A 15666-nucleotide genomic window follows, 5' to 3' on the forward strand; every position below is an offset into this window, starting at 1 on the left:
TTTGTGCAGCATTCTAAATAGAACTCAGGAAGTCACAGTGGCTCCAAGTGACCTCGTCCCTGTCATATGGAGCCCTGGCCTTATGTGAATGCAGCGCGTCCAGCCCTGTTTAGGGAAAGACCCTCAGCTGAGGAAAAATGTCATGAAAAGCCCTCATATGTACAACCCAAGTGGCAGGGCTTTGCCCCGAAGCTGCAGCGGGGAGCCCGGAACCCAGCCCTGACTATGGAAGCCTTGAGTGCACTCCAGAGCACAGAGGAAACAGCTGGGCCCCTGCTGGTCATTCAGTCAGGGCAGCTCCGGGTAGGGCCTCGCTCCTCAGGAGGCTTAGTGAGCGTGCCCTTCTGCCCTCTCCTTTCTCTTTGAACTTGTGTTGCTGAGCAGGAAGCTGAAGGATGTGCCATTACTGCCCTCCTTGGATTATGAGAAGCTGAAGAAGGATCTGCTCTCCGGGAGTGACCGCTTGAAAGCCTTCCTGTTGCAGGCTCTGCGCTGGGTACGTGCCTTACCCTCCACCTTCAGAAGTCAGCCGTGCTGGCTTTCCTGGCTGGCTGCCATGCGGGTACCTTCTCACTCACCTCCTAAATATCTTTCCTCCTCCTGCTGCTGACACCAAGAGCTGAAGTTAAAACAGCTTTTGCAGATCCCCCGCGGCACCCTCATCCTTGCCATTGGCTTTGCTCGGTAGCTGGATAACTGGACACATGCAGCGTCCAAGCCCAGGCCATGCTGATCACCTGGTCTTTGCAGGCCATGGGCCGCGCTGGCTCCTGGCCAGCAGGGCACCTCTAGGGGGACACGAAGACCCTATGTCCTGCCACAGGGCAGACAGCAAGGGTGAAACCTGTCAGCCAGGCTTTAAGGCAAATGGCGCTCAGTTGTCGCTTTTCTGACCATGTCCACAGTTTAAACCACTCACAGTTTAAATCAGTGGTTCTCAGGCTTTTTAGCCTCAGACCCCTTCGTTCTCTCAACCTGAGGACCCCAAAGAGCTTTAGTTTCTGTGAATTTTTTTCTGTCTGTTTACAGTATTAGAAATGAAAACTGAGAACACTTTACATACACATTTTAACTATATAAAATATAATTTAATATATCACAGATGATAATAACATGAAAATGTAAGTATCTGTTTAACTCATTTGAGATGAGCAATGCTAAACCCAGCACATAACACAGATCACATTTTTATAAGAAATAACTATTTTCCAAACTCTCGAAAAACATGAGAAGAATGCCGTTGCTTTTCGTTTTTGCAAATTTCTGTCAAGTCTGGCTTACTGGACGAAGCTGGGGCTCCTACCTGCTTCTGCGTTCCCTGTCACGCCATCACACTTCCCATAGCCTCTGGGATGGGTCGTGAAAATAAGAGTGACCCAGCAGATCCCCTGAAAGAATTCTGGGGTTCCCCAGGCAGCACGTGGAGAACTGCTGGCCTACGCCAACAGTGGGTGACTCTTTAACTTTCACCCCTTCACGATCCCAGAATTTCAGGTATCTAGGCGTCCAAATGCCTTTCAGCACTTTCCCCATCTCTGGATAGAGAAAGGAGTCCCCCCGTACTTCCGAAGGCCCTAGGCCTTCCTGGAACCTGGTTTTGAGCGGTTTTGAGGAGCGCTCAGAGATGGCATCCAGGTTCAGCAGAGGCCTGGGTCCTTTGTGAGGCAGCTCTGTCTTGTTTGAGCTGCATGTTGGGCTGAGTGGGGCAGCCACCCTCCCGCTCCCGTCAGCAGACCAAGCTCTTCCTCTCAGTGCAGGCGACTGAGCCGTTTGGAGAGAGACGTGTTCCTGTACAGATTGGGTGACATCGTCAGAATAACCAGGAAAAACAAGTTTCCTATGATTTTGTCTGTCCCCGTCCAGCGCCCCAGCCTCTCCCCTCCACCCTACTCTGTGCCTGCCCTGGCCTCAGTGTGCACGACAGAAAGTGGCAGCTGCCAGATGAGACCCTCCTGGCACCACCACCTCTCGTGTACCCTCTTCCTTGTCAGCAACGCCTGCTCGGGAGACCCCTCCCTTGCAGTTCTGGGGGTCTGCTGTGCTCCCATCTCCCTACACTGCTCTGTACACCGACGCTGCTCTTCAGCAGGGCCTGCACGCTTGGCCCTTTGTCTAGTCAGATTTTCCCAGAAGAGCAAGGACATTTACTCAAGTTAATTACACAGCTTTCAGGTGGCGTAACTCAGGCTGCACAGCATGTGCTGACGCAGGCTCCCACTCGATTTTCTTCTAGCCCCGTGGATGTCAACTAGATTCTTAACAGACCTATGGCTTGTCAAAACCTATAGACTCTGCCCCAACCACCTCTTACACACACGGGTGCAGACACACACACACACACACACACACACACACACATACACATACACAGTGTTGCTGAGCCCGTCCTTGTTGGAGAAAGTCTCATCTGTTGGCACGGCCCTCCTTCAGGGCCCGCTCCTGTCTACCCTGTGCCTCCCTGAGCTGGGCCCTCCTCCACCCCACACACCCAGGCCTCTGCTCCTCCTCCAAGGGCCAAGTCTTGAGCCCCAGGCACTGGAGAACGCCCCCTTCTGCACTCACTACCCAGGCGTTTGGTCATTTCCCTGCTCTGGTGACTTCGTAAGTTGACTCCAGCCTCCCCTCTGTCCCTTGAGGAGGCACACTGGCAGTTCCTGGTCAGCTGACTGGTTGGCTGGTGTAACCAGGTCTGTTAAATGGGTAGTCGTGGAACTGCCGTTTCAAACAACCCCACTGTGCTAAGACTTCGGTCTGATCACTCTTGTTTTCCTTCATCCCAGCGCTTGACCACGTCCCACCCCGGAGAGCAGCGGGAGACGGTGCTGCAGGCCTACATCAGCAATGACCTCTTGGACTGTCAGAGCCACAGCCAGGTGGGTGGGACGCGGTCGGGGCGCAGCGGGGCCTTCATTCCCAAGGAATGAGCTTGGCCGGCCCGGCGGCTTCTACGTGTATTCTCAGCACAGTGACCGTATGTCAGCCTGGAGCTTGTGTGAGCTAGTGAGGTCTGCTTTCACCCACCTCTCACTTCCAGTAAAGTGCCCTGGCCTGGCCAGTTGGGATGGGTGGGCTCCACGCTGCAGCCCTCTCTGCCCTTTTCATTTTTCTCAGATTTCCAGCTCTTTCCCTCACCCCACACTCACCACGAGTCCTGAAACACCAAGCGTGACTCATGAGGAGCAAAGTCGGTAGCAAGCCTGTTCACAGCTTCATCTGGGCCTGACTTAAAATGCTTTTCCAGGAATTTGTGAGAGCTGAGGACCAGGCAGGCCTGCGATGCAGTGGGAAAAGTGAGGGTTTTGGGGGGAGATGGTGGTGGCACGCCCCTCCCTGCCACCACGGCCAGGTGGCCTTGAGCAGGGCCTCCTGAGCTGTGGGCTGACTGTAGGCAGCCGAGCCAGGACCTCACTTTAGTCACGATCTACACCAAAAAACTTGAATCAAATTAGATCAAGTTGCAGTGAACTGAATTTTCATTTTTAACTGGTCGTTTGGACATCTTGGAGCTACTGTGATGTCGTTTTCCACATTTCACACCTTTACCGGTCTCATACACACACACATTTATGCAAAGACACGACTCCTTATATCTAAGGAATTTTGTTTTATTGTCCAGAGTAGATTTTAGTTATGAAATACGTGATTCACACAGATGAGTGTAGAAAACAGGAATATTTTAAAGAATAATTATAAACAGATCGCTGATGTTATGAAAAAATAGAGACCAGGAACTTGGAAGCTTCTAGATTATACCCCCTTTCCTTTTAGCAAGAGGTAACCACCCTCCTGACTTACTTTTAAACTGTGGTAAAATACACAGAACATAAAATGTACCGTCTTCACCATCTTTAAGGGTTTGGTTTTAGTGGTATTCATCACACTTAGCATTGTTGTGCATCCCGTCTCCAGAACTCTGTCCTGCAAGACTGAAACTCTGTACCCATTAACTGAGTACTCTCATTGCCCCTTCCCCACCCCTGCCACCACCCTGCTTTCTGTCCCTGAATCTGGCTGCCCCGGGTACCTCATGTCCATGGAATCATACAGCGTTAGTCTTTTGGTGACTTGTTATGCTTAGCACAGCGTCCTCAAGGTTCATCCGCGTTGCAGTGCGCGTCAGAGGTGGAATGTTTCTTTGGGTGTGTGGACCACATCTGGGCCCCCAGTCATTCGTCAGTGGCCGCTGGGATGCTTCTGCCTCTTGGCTGCTGTGAATAGTGCCGTGTTGAATGTGGTGGACACATCCCGGCCTGTGTTAGTCATCCCCTGTGTTTCCCCATCTGTGTGTGTGCCCGAAATAATAAAGGGCTTGATTTTGTGCTCGCTGAACTGCGGGCACAGACCCTGCCCTGCAAGGAAGGGACTCTGTTCCCGTGACAGAGGACGACACCCAGGAGAGAAGGACGTGAAATCCCAAGTCATAGCCAGACGCAGCCGCCTGCACGCTCGCTCCTCTCCGGAGCAGTGGTGGTGAAGGTGGAAGAACCCGGCAGAGTATATGGCATGTGCAGGGCCGAAGGGTCAGTCAGGTTGCAGAATCTGTGGCCAAGGGCACCGGCAACTGCTGTTGCTGGAGGGAAAGGGGGTGTAATCTAGAAGCTTCCAAGTTCCTGGTCTCTATTTCTTCACAATATCAGCAATCTGCTTATTTTAGCTTTTAGACTCACCTGGTCTCGTTCTCAGGCGCTGATCACTTGAGACACTTCTATGGGGGCAAGAAACTGTCTACAGGCAATCCTCACAGCAGGACGGAAGGGGGCTCCGGAATTTTATCAGTACAAGGTCAAGGCTGTCCCAGCACAGACGAGAGTTGGGCTCACCTTTCCCCTGTGTGTTGAATTCTGTTCAAAAATATGTGTGTGTGTGAGGGTAGGGCCTGTAGACCTAGCAACGCACCCTGGGGGGCCCAGGTGGCCTTCTGCTAGGGACCTCTGATTTCAGAATCCCCAGTTCTCTCCCCTCCCGACTATCCTTTCCCTCTGAGGAGCACCCTCCAGTCTGCCTCAAGAGTGAGGGGCCGGCTGCAGTGTGCTGAGCCTGGTAGGGGCAGAGGACGGGGTGCTCTCTGCTCAGCGTTCATCTCCCCTCTTGCTGTAGCACTGCACTCACCTGGCCCCCGTCCTTTGTGACCCTTAGTGTTACCCACAGAAGAGAACACCCCAGACGTGTGGGTGGTTCCAAGAGGATGGTGCTGAGGCGCCTGAGGGGGACCCAGCTGCGTCTGTAACCACGCGCACTCATTCTTCTTTGTTCTTGCCAATTCACCAGCCTTTTGAGGCCAGTGATATAACCTGGATCCCTCATCGCCATTGCTGCCTTGGGATCTGGCTTTTTTGAGTCGGCTGCATCTGTTAGCATCTGCATCGCTGACTGCGAGATTGAGTTGTTCCAGTTGCTTGTCTGTCCTCTGTCCTGGGGGGCGTACGCGGGGCTCAGACACCCACTGCCTGTAGCCGCAGGATGCCGGGAGGCAGCAGTTTCAGGTGTGCGGGTTGGATGTTGTTCTAAGCTGGGAAAACAGCAGCAGCAGCAAACAGCGCTGCTGCTTCTGTGTGAGTCGCCTTCCCAGGGCCCATGTCACCGAGTCTCTTAAAAGTCCGAATAACTCTTCTGGCCAATCTCGTAAAACACCCACTGGAAATCAAGCTCTCCACACAGTTCCCTTGGCTGTTGTCTGTCTCTGTCACTTGTAATGAATTCAGAAGAGATCACCAGGCCACAGAGGGGATGTTTCTCTCTCGCTCCCCTGAGCCTCACTGGTTTCCCTTTTGCTGTCCCCCACAGAAGAGCGTGCTCCAGCTGCTGCACTCCAAGAGCGAGGTGGTGCGGCAGTACATGGCCCGGCTCCTCAACGCCTTCGCGTCCCTGGCGGAAGGTAAGATGGCAGCTTCCTTCCAGGGAGGAGCTGGGTCTGCCGATGTGATTTTTTTCCCCCTCTGAAAATGGACATTCCTCTCCCAGCTTCTTAGAAATGATATGTGTGTCCACCATTTATTAATGTCTCTAGGTCCTTTGTGAAAATTATTGTCGTATTTCTGTAGTTTACATCAGGGTGATTGTGTATGGTTTGGAGTCTTTTTTTTTTTTTTAAATATGTATTTATTTGTGCATACAAGAACTGGGGTATAGGCCAGAGGTGTGGGGTGGGGGTGAGAGGATCCACAGAGACAGAGTGGGGAAGAGAACAGGCAGACTGACTGAAATCCACTGCTGAGGGGAGCAGCGGGGAGACAGGAGAGGTCTGCTACGCCGTGTGGGTCAGCTCCCCGACCGGGGATTGAACTCATGCTGCAGCGGCTATGGATAGCTTCATAGTGCTGCGTCTTAACCCCTTGTGCCACCAGGGAGGCAAGCCTCCTGGTTTTGTAAGTTGGGATTGCTTTCAGGTATGTAACTGGTGATGCCTTTCTTGAGCTTTCTATTTCAGGTAAAATAAGATCAGCAAAACAATTGAAGCTGATCTCAACAAGCATTGCCCCATTTCCTCGACAGTCTGTAACTCCTTAAATTAAGAGGATTTGAAAATTGCAAAGATAGCCTGCCGTCATAACTGAAAGAAATCAAGATGAATTCACAAAGTGCCGTTTTAGTCCATAGGTTCTCATTAGCTTGAGCTCATTTTTTCCCAAGTTGAGATATAGTTGACATTTAACATTTGTTTCAATTTACAGGGTGATTTAGTTTGTATATATTGTGAAAGGATCCCCACAGTAGGGCTATTTCACATCGCCCCACTGAGCTTTGTCACATGACTAGAGAGAGTTTTCAGATTAAGAATATATGCTAGTCCCAAAGTTTGTTGATTCGCTCATCTGCTCATTCCATGTAGCTGCATCGAAGTAACTGGCATTTATTAAGCCAGGGGGCGTGCCCGGAACCATTCATATAATTCTATGGAAATTTATGGCTGCATCAGTTTTGTCTGTATCAAGACACAAGGCCACAATAGCCCAGTTACGATTTGAGGCTTGTTATAGGCTCCCAGGAATGGCTGCCAACTTCATCTCCCGGCCGTGGGCTTGTCTAGAAGGAGAAGGAAGGAGGCCAGAGAGCGTTACTTGGCTGCCTCTATTGTAAACTCTGAGAGGCTTAACCCATGGATTCCCCTCCCCCTCTCCTTGCAGATGTGACTTAGGGGTTCAAGATTGCAGGTAAACAAAAGATACCATTCCCCACAAGAACACAGCAAGGAGTTCAGTTGAGATGACAAGAAGAGTGGGCTTCGTTCATTAAATAGATGATTGAATAAAACCAAGTTTGCAGAAGAAAATAGCTCTTAAGACTTTTAAAACATAAAATTACCCAGATGCTGCATGTGTTACATGCGAAGTCTTCATGGAAAGTGGCTTTGAAGTATGAACTTAACTCAGATGAATCTTTGACGCGCTCATCTCTGCGTGTTTCCAGGTCGCCTCTACCTCGCTCAGGACGCTAAGGTGCTGCGGATGCTGGAGGAGAGGCTGAAGGAGGAGGACAAGGACGTGGTCACCCGGGAGAACGTCCTTGGGGCCTTGCAGAAGTTCAGCCTCAGGTGCGGTGTAGAGGCGCTTGGTCCCTCCGTGCTGCCAGACGGCGCTCCATCCCGCGGCGGGCCCCCGCTTTGCTGTCCACTCGCTTGTCAGTTAGGAATATTTGGGGTGTTGCCCCTTTTCGGCTACTATGAACGATGGGGCCAGCAACACTCGTGTCCAAGTCTGTGTGTGGACGTCCGTCTTCCTGCTTCCCGGGCGGTGTCTGGGACGCTCGCGGCCACCCACCCTCTCTCTGACTTAGTGAGAATTCCAGTGCTTCGGGCCTTCGGCTCCTTCTCACTGTCCCCCACGGCTGACACTTTCCTCCTGTCGGCTGTGGTCGCCATTTCACCAGTCTCCTTAGTAACCTGACGCCCGCGCGTGACACATTCCGAGCGTGTGTGCTTAGTGGGGAGAGTGCTGGGCCCTGAGTTCCTACTATTGCCAGGTCCCTGTTGGTGGAAATTTCTTGTTCTAACGTATGAGCGGAAGGGAACTGTACGTAATCTCTACAGTTAACACTTCCTCGGGTGGCCTGAACGCACCATTTCTGTTTATCATGGCAACTCAGTTTGATGCGGACTGTATTTGGAAATGTTTTAGAAATTCGGTAACTGTAATTAAGGAACAGAGATAAGATATGGTGAAGAAACACTTCTTTCTGGAAAGGTGGCTGTTTCTGCCAGTTTTTTCTTTTCTTCCAAACGGTGATTTAATCTCTTCTCTTCTGGGAACCTGCTTAATGTGTTTCCCAGGGTCCTGCGCTGAATTGGAAGCAGCCAGGTTTGCCAAGAAAGCAGTGTCAGTGGTGTTCTCCTAAGTTCTAGTGCGGTCGGGTGGGTGCAGCACCTCAGAGCAGCATGGCAGGCTCAGTCTGGGGGTCTCTGTCGCCTGCTAATTGGGGGGTGTGCAGCAGTGATTCCTCCATGGGGTCTGGGTTTTCAGATAACTTCTTGTGGTGATGCCACCCGAGTCCATCCGCTCCCTAGGGCATCACGATGCCCCGCGCCAGAGCGCACTGATGAGGCACTGGATTTCTGACATTTATACCTGGGCTTCAGGAATAAAATAATTCCATGTAAATAATTCCATATAAATTGTATTACCCAGGTCATTAAGCTACCCTTAATTTGTAGGGAGCTGAATCATAATTAGGAGTGGATTGTTTGCTTTTGTTTCTCTTGATTTCTGTACAGTTCAATGTACCTAAGCTGGATTATATAGATTAGAATTTAGTAAAAATCTGCTTTCCCATGAACTATTCTGTGGCTGCTTCCTGGGCTCAGTAGCCTAAGAACTATCAAACAATATTTGTTAAATATTTAAAGTAACATTTTACTTACTGCTTATTTTGAATATTGACAAGGAAACATTCAAAGTGGGCAGCCTTCTTACTGCCTTGTCCTTTCTTAAGCCCTTAATAATATCCCCGAAAGGAAAGAATTTGTGGTTGTAGTTTATGGTCTAACAATTAACTACTCCTCAAGCCTGCGTCTTCTGTGCAGTGTAGCCGTGCTCACATGCTTCCCCATTGCTGTGGCCCCTGCGCGAGCCGTTGCTGGCCAGCGCTCGTTTACCTGCGGGCTGTCATTGCGTCCCAGGCGCCCGCTGCAGACGGCGATGATCCAAGACGGCCTTATCTTCTGGCTGATCGATCTCCTGAAGGAGCCTGACTGCCTGTCCGACTACACGCTGGAGTACGCCGTGGCCTTACTCATGAACCTCTGCCTCCGGGGCGCAGGTGCGGTCTTCTCAGCTCTGACCCCCCCCACCCCCAGGTGCTGTGGGGGAGGGGAGAGCCCGCCCCTCCTCTGGCTGTGCAAGGAGCCTGGTGTGGCCTCCTTTAGTGTCCCTCTGGGAAAGCTGCAGACAGAAGGAGAGTGTCGAGCATTTCCAAGTACAGTTAAAGCTGTTGAATCACTGACACCAAAATACCATTCTGGCCTCAGAAAGAATATTTTATGTACACGTAGTGCTCACATCAAGAGGAAATGCGTTTACACTCTTCTTCCTCTTCACGGCATTGGTGGAAGATAGGAAGTTGGGCAGGCTGAAGATTCAATGGGACTAGGCTGGTGGCAGGGCAAGGATATTAAACTACGCTCCCTGCTCTCAGTCACTGCGTCTCCCCATCTCCCTTCCACCTGCAGATCAGGGTTCTCACAGGGGCTCACAAGTCCCTGGTCTCCTTGACCTTTAAAGGTGTGATTTTAGCACTTCTGCAGCTTCCGTCCCACTTCTGTGACCTGTTACCTGTGTGAGGGAAGTGTCTTTAGAAGGGGTGCCGGTTCAGCCTGTGGCTCCCTTGATCTAAGAGGCCTGTTGGTGTTGGGAAGAAGCAGCACCTGGACATGTAGCTCAGGGGTATCTCTTCGAAGCTTCTTCACCCTCAGATGCTTAGTCACATTGACAGGAAATAGCTATTCTTTGAGTCTTCTCTTTTCACAAGCAGCACATGCAGAAGCATCTATCAGATTATAATCCACTTTTCTTAATTCCACGGTCTGCTGGAATCTCCACCAGAGTGTCTGGTTTCTAGGACGGTGCCGCATGCACCTGCATGGCGAGCTCTTTCCCCATCTCGAGGAGTTCTAGGCCTGCCCCATGCCCAGCTCTCAGTGCCAGGCTATTCCGAGCTAAATCCGCATCTCCCTTGGAGGCAGGTGTTAGGAATCCCCATTATAAAGAGGCAGAAACGGGTTCAGTGATTCACCAAGTTCACAGCTCCTAAGTAGAGGAACCCAGATCTCTCTCCCTGTCTGCACAACTTGAGGCTGCTGAGTTAGACATGTCATGCTTTGTTTTACTGTTTCTGTCCTACAGGGAAGAACATGTGTGCCAAGGTGGCAGGCCTCGTGCTGAAAGTTCTTTCGGATCTGCTTGGTCATGAGAACCACGAGGTACTCAGCACCGCTGGCCCTGGGCGGGGTGGAAGCTGGAAGCTGCTTCCACTCTTTTCTGATTTCGGTCCTGGAGCTCAGAAGCAGGGTTTGTCCTCCGCTCCCCGCCGACCAGCCCTCCGCCATCACTGGCCTGTGCCGGGCTGCTTTTCTCCTCCTCCTCTGCCCCTCCTCAAGCCTCTCCCCAGTGACATCCTCTGTGTCTTTCCTATATGTCTGTGGTCGTGCATGTTGCCTGGAAACATGCATCAGTGTGAGTGTTTAATTTTTAGGCAACATTGCACCCCAGGTCCCATTCTTTTATGGTCATTTTCCACAGTGTTTTTAGGACCTTTCTCTGTCCTTCTACCTCATTAATTTTCACGACTTCAAAGCGTCCCCTCATGTGCCCCTCCCTGTCTATTTACCCAGACCTCCAGGGATGTCCACTCTGGTGTCTCAACTCTCTGCTGCCCCAGGGGTCTGTGGTGCAATGGCGGCGTCTGACCCATGGGGCCCATGTGCAGCTTCCCTGGGGCGCCCCGCGCTCAGCACTGCCCCCTCACCCCACGTCAGCTGTGGGTCTTGCCAAGTGGCCACAACGACTTATGCCCTCATGAGAGTCCACCCCAACACTAGTGTGATTTTCTAAGTTTTCTAGCCCTTTTTTAAGTAGAGGCTTGGATGAACTCAGTAACCAAAACTCACACACAGAATGATATTGCCTCTCCTGCCTTCTGCAGATGCCTTTGCAGCAACCACGGCATTGCTTTGCATCTGAAGTCAAAACCTCGACAGAAATCCAACCTCTTTAACCAGATGAGGTATAGGGCGTCTTAGCAGGACAGGACCGAGCACCTGGGGTGAAAATGAAGCACTGGTCTCCCATGTCCCCATGTCAGTCAGACAGAAGGAGTGTCAAGCATTTCCAAGTAGGAATAAAGCGAATTGCTTTCACCCCTTCCGTTCCTGCGGCCCGTCCACCCCCATGCGGGCTGCTTGAGCCAGTGACCTGAACAAGGTCCTTCTCTGTTTTATTCAACCCAAGCACAGGAAGCCTGCAGGAAATACACTCTTTTGACTAATGGTGAGGGCTGGCTGCAAGGCTGGATCTCCTGTGCTGGGCCTGAAACTGAATAGGCCAAGCCTTCAACTCATGCCATTAGGTGTTGCCAGTGCTTTTGTTTTGAGAATGAGCGTGATGATCTACCTACATATATACTTCAGAGATGTATTTACTGTGCAAGCACATACTGCCTGCGTGTGTCCAGTACAACAGTGTGGCTTTGAGAGATGAGGCCCAAAAACCATAAAGAAAAAGAAGGGTATATTTGGCTATATGAGCATAACTGTTTTGTAGAGAAGAAGAGGCCATCATCGAAGCAAGAAGACAATGAATGACATGGCAGAAGTTTAGCATCCCTAATATATGAAGAATGCTTTTAATTGATAAATAAAAGTCAAACCAAAAAACATGGATAAAGGACAATTTACAGAATAGTAGATCTTGGTGGCCTATAAACATGAAAAGATGTTCCACCTTGCTAGTAGTCACGGAAATGAAAATAAACACAAGTTATGAATTATAGTTTGCTTCCCCCCCCCCACCTTTTTTTTAACTTATTTTTTAAAACTCAGTAGGTTGGCAAAAATTAAAACCCAGGGAGATGAGCCCCTGGGTGGAGAGGCTGCAGCACACAGCCCATCACGGGGGCTGGCATTTACCAGATACTGCATGTCCCGTATGCCATGCTGGCTTGAGAGCGGGGTTACTGTTGTGAGTAAAACAGTGGTCCTGTCTTCAGAGAGCTCAGAATGGGGCAAGCAGAAGTAGAAGTCTGAAGTGACGCTGCATCCAGGGGGGTGGGGGTAGAGGCCGGAGGGGATGGTGATGTCTAAGAGGTGGAGCACAGAGCCCGCTGGCTGGTCAGGAGAGGCCCCAGGGGGTTCCTCTGAGCTGAGTTTTTAAGGATGGACAGCGTGTCCAGATAGACGGGGGGGGGGAGCCCTCCCAGCAAAGGGACCTGCAGGAACCAGGCCCCAGTGTGTCTGTGTGGCGGGAGGATGGCCACTCCCTGGCCAGGCTCTGTGCTGTGCTGTGCTGGGCTGCTGGGGCTTTCCAGGTGGGCTCCATTGAGGTTTCCCAGGTAGAGAGAGGGCTGAGTGGGCACATGGTGTGGAATTTTGGCCACAGTATGATGGTTGAAGTGTGAACAGGGAAGGCAGGGGGCTGCGTCAGGAGATAGCTATAGCCTAGATCCTGGACAGCAGTGTCTGAACAAGGACAGGAGGGTTCTAGATGGCTCCGAGACTTATCTGGGAGAGGGAGAGAGAAGCAGAGCTGGTGCCCCCACAGGGCCTGGCCTGAATGAGCGCAGGGCTAAATGAAGATGCAAGTTAAGCAATGAAGCACGGCAGGACCAGGCCTGGGAGGGGAGGGTGGATTCAATTTCGAACTCTTCGTTGTCACTGGGAGGTGCAAATCGAGTGTCCCTGGAAATGCACCCGGAGCTCAGGAGCGCTGAGAAGAGGGCGGCTCCACGCTGCTGCTCAGCCAGCTTGCTGTCAGGTGTGGTGGTTGATAACTGAGGTGCACAGTATTTGAGAACCTGCAAATGACTGTTTTTTTCTGCCCTTAAAGATACAGCCGTATGTGAACGGAGCCCTCTACAGCATCCTCTCCATCCCGTCCATCCGTGAGGAGGCAAGAGCCATGGTAAGGAAATGTGCCTGAGATGTTTCAAAGCTTTTCTTAGTGCCAAACACAGAGACTGTTAGATAAGGGGCTGCAGGGAAGGGCTTCAGATAGTTTATAGACTCCCTGGAATTGTCTGCCAAGTTTTCTGAGGAGAGAGTCTGTTGCTTTTATCAGCTTTAAAAGGACCCTTTCGCTCCCACATGATTTCAAACCACAGTGTCAGAAAGTTCCCAGCAGGGAATTTTTGAAAAAAAGTAGACTCTTTTTTTTTTTTTTTTTTAATTTAGTTTAAATGACTCATTTTGATTTGGGCCTTTGGGGATGCTTAGGGATTTTCAAAGCTTAACAGGAAAATGAAGCAATGGAGTAAATCTCCACTCAGTGTCCCCTCCAGGTTCCTGGACGAATGGCGGCCACAGTGAGGATGGGCACAAACAAGCAAAGCACTGGAGCCACAGACATATGGTAGTGACCATGCGGGACAGAAAAGCTGGTCAAGATGACAGAACTACCTGGTGTTTGGTTAGGTTGGTAGTGAATTCACGTTAAATACAGCTCGTTAAGACACGTATTTAAAGTATAAAGCCTCAGGTGATCGACCTCACCTGTTTCGATGAAAAACGTTTGCACATCTAATCAGCAAACCCACAAAAGTTGCCCTTTTCCTCCCCTCTGAAGCCAGGTTAGCAGAGTGTGCGTGTGAGTCATGCTGCAATGCAAAGGTCGTGTATGTTTGTGAAGCCAAAACACAAGCTGAATTCACTTTGAGACCCACAAAACATGTTCTTCCAGTCGCTTTTGTTTGTTTGGAAGAATTACTAAATCTTCTAATTGGTTTAATTGGTCATCTATGGTTACACCAGATAATACTGGCTTAAGAACCATTTTGTGTGGTCACAGTAAACAGTGGAGCTTAATTGTTACTGCTTTTAAATAAGAACTCTGCTTTTTCAATACAGAACAGAGGAGAATAAACTTGATTAAGTTCCCCATTGTGATTCAGGTGAAAGAGGGATGGTCAGCCAAGTCAGAGAATAAAGAAGGGAACATATAGACCGACGAGAAAGAGTGGAGGCAATACGGAGTCAGAGTGGAAGGCAGCCTGGAGGACAGACATACGGGGCAGAGGGACGGAGGTGGCAGGAGGAAAGGGCAGTAAAGGGGCAGGGGCTCAGTGGGGCAGCACAAGAGCACGACATCCTTAGAGCCCCTCCAAGCCAGGAGAAAAGATGGAAGAAAGGCTGAGCCTCAGAGACCTGTGCCGCAGTAACGAGAGGCCCAATACATGTGTAACTGGAGTCCCAGGAGGGGTGGAATGAGATCAGCCACAGAAAGAGGGCTGAATCAATGACGGTAAAATTTATTGACAAAGAGAAACATAATAATGAGGCTTCTAGGAAATTCCCAGTGTTTGGAAATCAGACCACATACCTGTAATAGCTACCTGCTGCTGCATAACAAACGACCCCACAGCTTAGTGGCTGAAAAAAAAATTTAATATCTCGTAGTCTCTGGGACAGAAGTTGGAGAGCAAATTAAACTGGATGGTCCTGCTAAGAGTGTGTCCTTAGACTATAATCAAGATGCCCACCAGGACAACTGAGGCTTCACTAGGGCTGGAGACTCCGCTTCCAAGCTCACTCACATAGCTGCCTGTGGGTGGGGGACCTTTCTGCCTTGACACATGGGCCTCTCCATTCAGATGCTCCAGACATAAGCCCAGGCTTCCCCCTCTCCCAGTGAGTGATTCCAGAGAGACAGAAAGTAAGAAGATGGAAGCCTCAGCATCCTTTATGCCCTAATCTCAGTAGTGTCACCCAGTCACTGTCATTCTGTCAGTTACATGGACCAACCTGGCACAGTGTGGGAGGCGACCACGCAGGAACGTGAATTCCAGGAGGTGTGGGGAATCTTTGGGGGCCTTCTTGGAGGCAGGTTCCCACAAACTCCTGTCACACAGGGGTCAAACAAGGAAATTAGGGGTTCTTAATCTGTTGACATATAAATCAAGTATTTACTGGTAAGTATTTACTAAAACTTTCATTTGTTTTTGTTTTTTTTATTATGGTTTTTTGGGGTCATATGGCAGCTTTAATAATTGTCAAATCTGCTAACATTTTCCTGGCCTAAGTTTCTAGACAGCCTCCAATTGTTGATAAAGTATAAGTAGCACAACCCTCCCTCTGACATTTTAACAGGGATCAAAGATAAGCTAATGAAGGAGCTTTTGGATGTTCACCAAAGCTGTTGCCTATTTCTTTATAAAGCGGGGCCTCTAGGGGAGGCTGCAGCCTCAGTAGTTCTTAAACCCTGAGATTTCCTTGTTTCGCTCTTCCCCTTGAGGAGTTTTTTAGATCGACAAAGGTGTGGCATTCTTCTGCATATAAACAATAATGAAGGAACCCAGGCATGAGGAAGATGTCCTCCACTCGGGGTGCATGCAGAGCTGGGTCTGACCCTGTGGTGCAGCCTTCCAGAAGGCAGTCAGGCTGCACATGAGAAAAACCATTGAAACCTCCTCTTTCCAGATTCTTCCTTTTCCCCTGGTTGTTAATGTGGAGCAGAGCCCTGTCATGAA

General features: G+C 50.3%; 1 protein-coding gene across 4 annotated transcripts in view; it reads left to right on the forward strand.

The window, feature by feature from the left end:
- ARMC9 (armadillo repeat containing 9) overlaps positions 1-15666 on the forward strand; it is a 136984-nt gene that overhangs the window by 48613 nt on the left and 72705 nt on the right. For all 4 annotated transcript variants that reach the window (XM_037524213.2, XM_054700155.1, XM_037524215.2 and 1 more), the window contains 7 exons: positions 385-496; positions 2781-2873; positions 5785-5875; positions 7408-7531; positions 9113-9252; positions 10335-10411; positions 13032-13106. In XM_037524213.2, coding sequence (XP_037380110.2) covers positions 385-496; positions 2781-2873; positions 5785-5875; positions 7408-7531; positions 9113-9252; positions 10335-10411; positions 13032-13106 — 712 coding nt within the window. The remainder of the gene's footprint in view (positions 1-384; positions 497-2780; positions 2874-5784; positions 5876-7407; positions 7532-9112; positions 9253-10334; positions 10412-13031; positions 13107-15666) is intronic.

The sequence above is a fragment of the Talpa occidentalis genome, unplaced genomic scaffold (assembly GCF_014898055.3).
Source record: "Talpa occidentalis isolate TD23 unplaced genomic scaffold, MPIMG_talOcc4v2.1 talOcc4.3, whole genome shotgun sequence".
Classification (NCBI taxonomy): domain Eukaryota; kingdom Metazoa; phylum Chordata; class Mammalia; order Eulipotyphla; family Talpidae; genus Talpa; species Talpa occidentalis.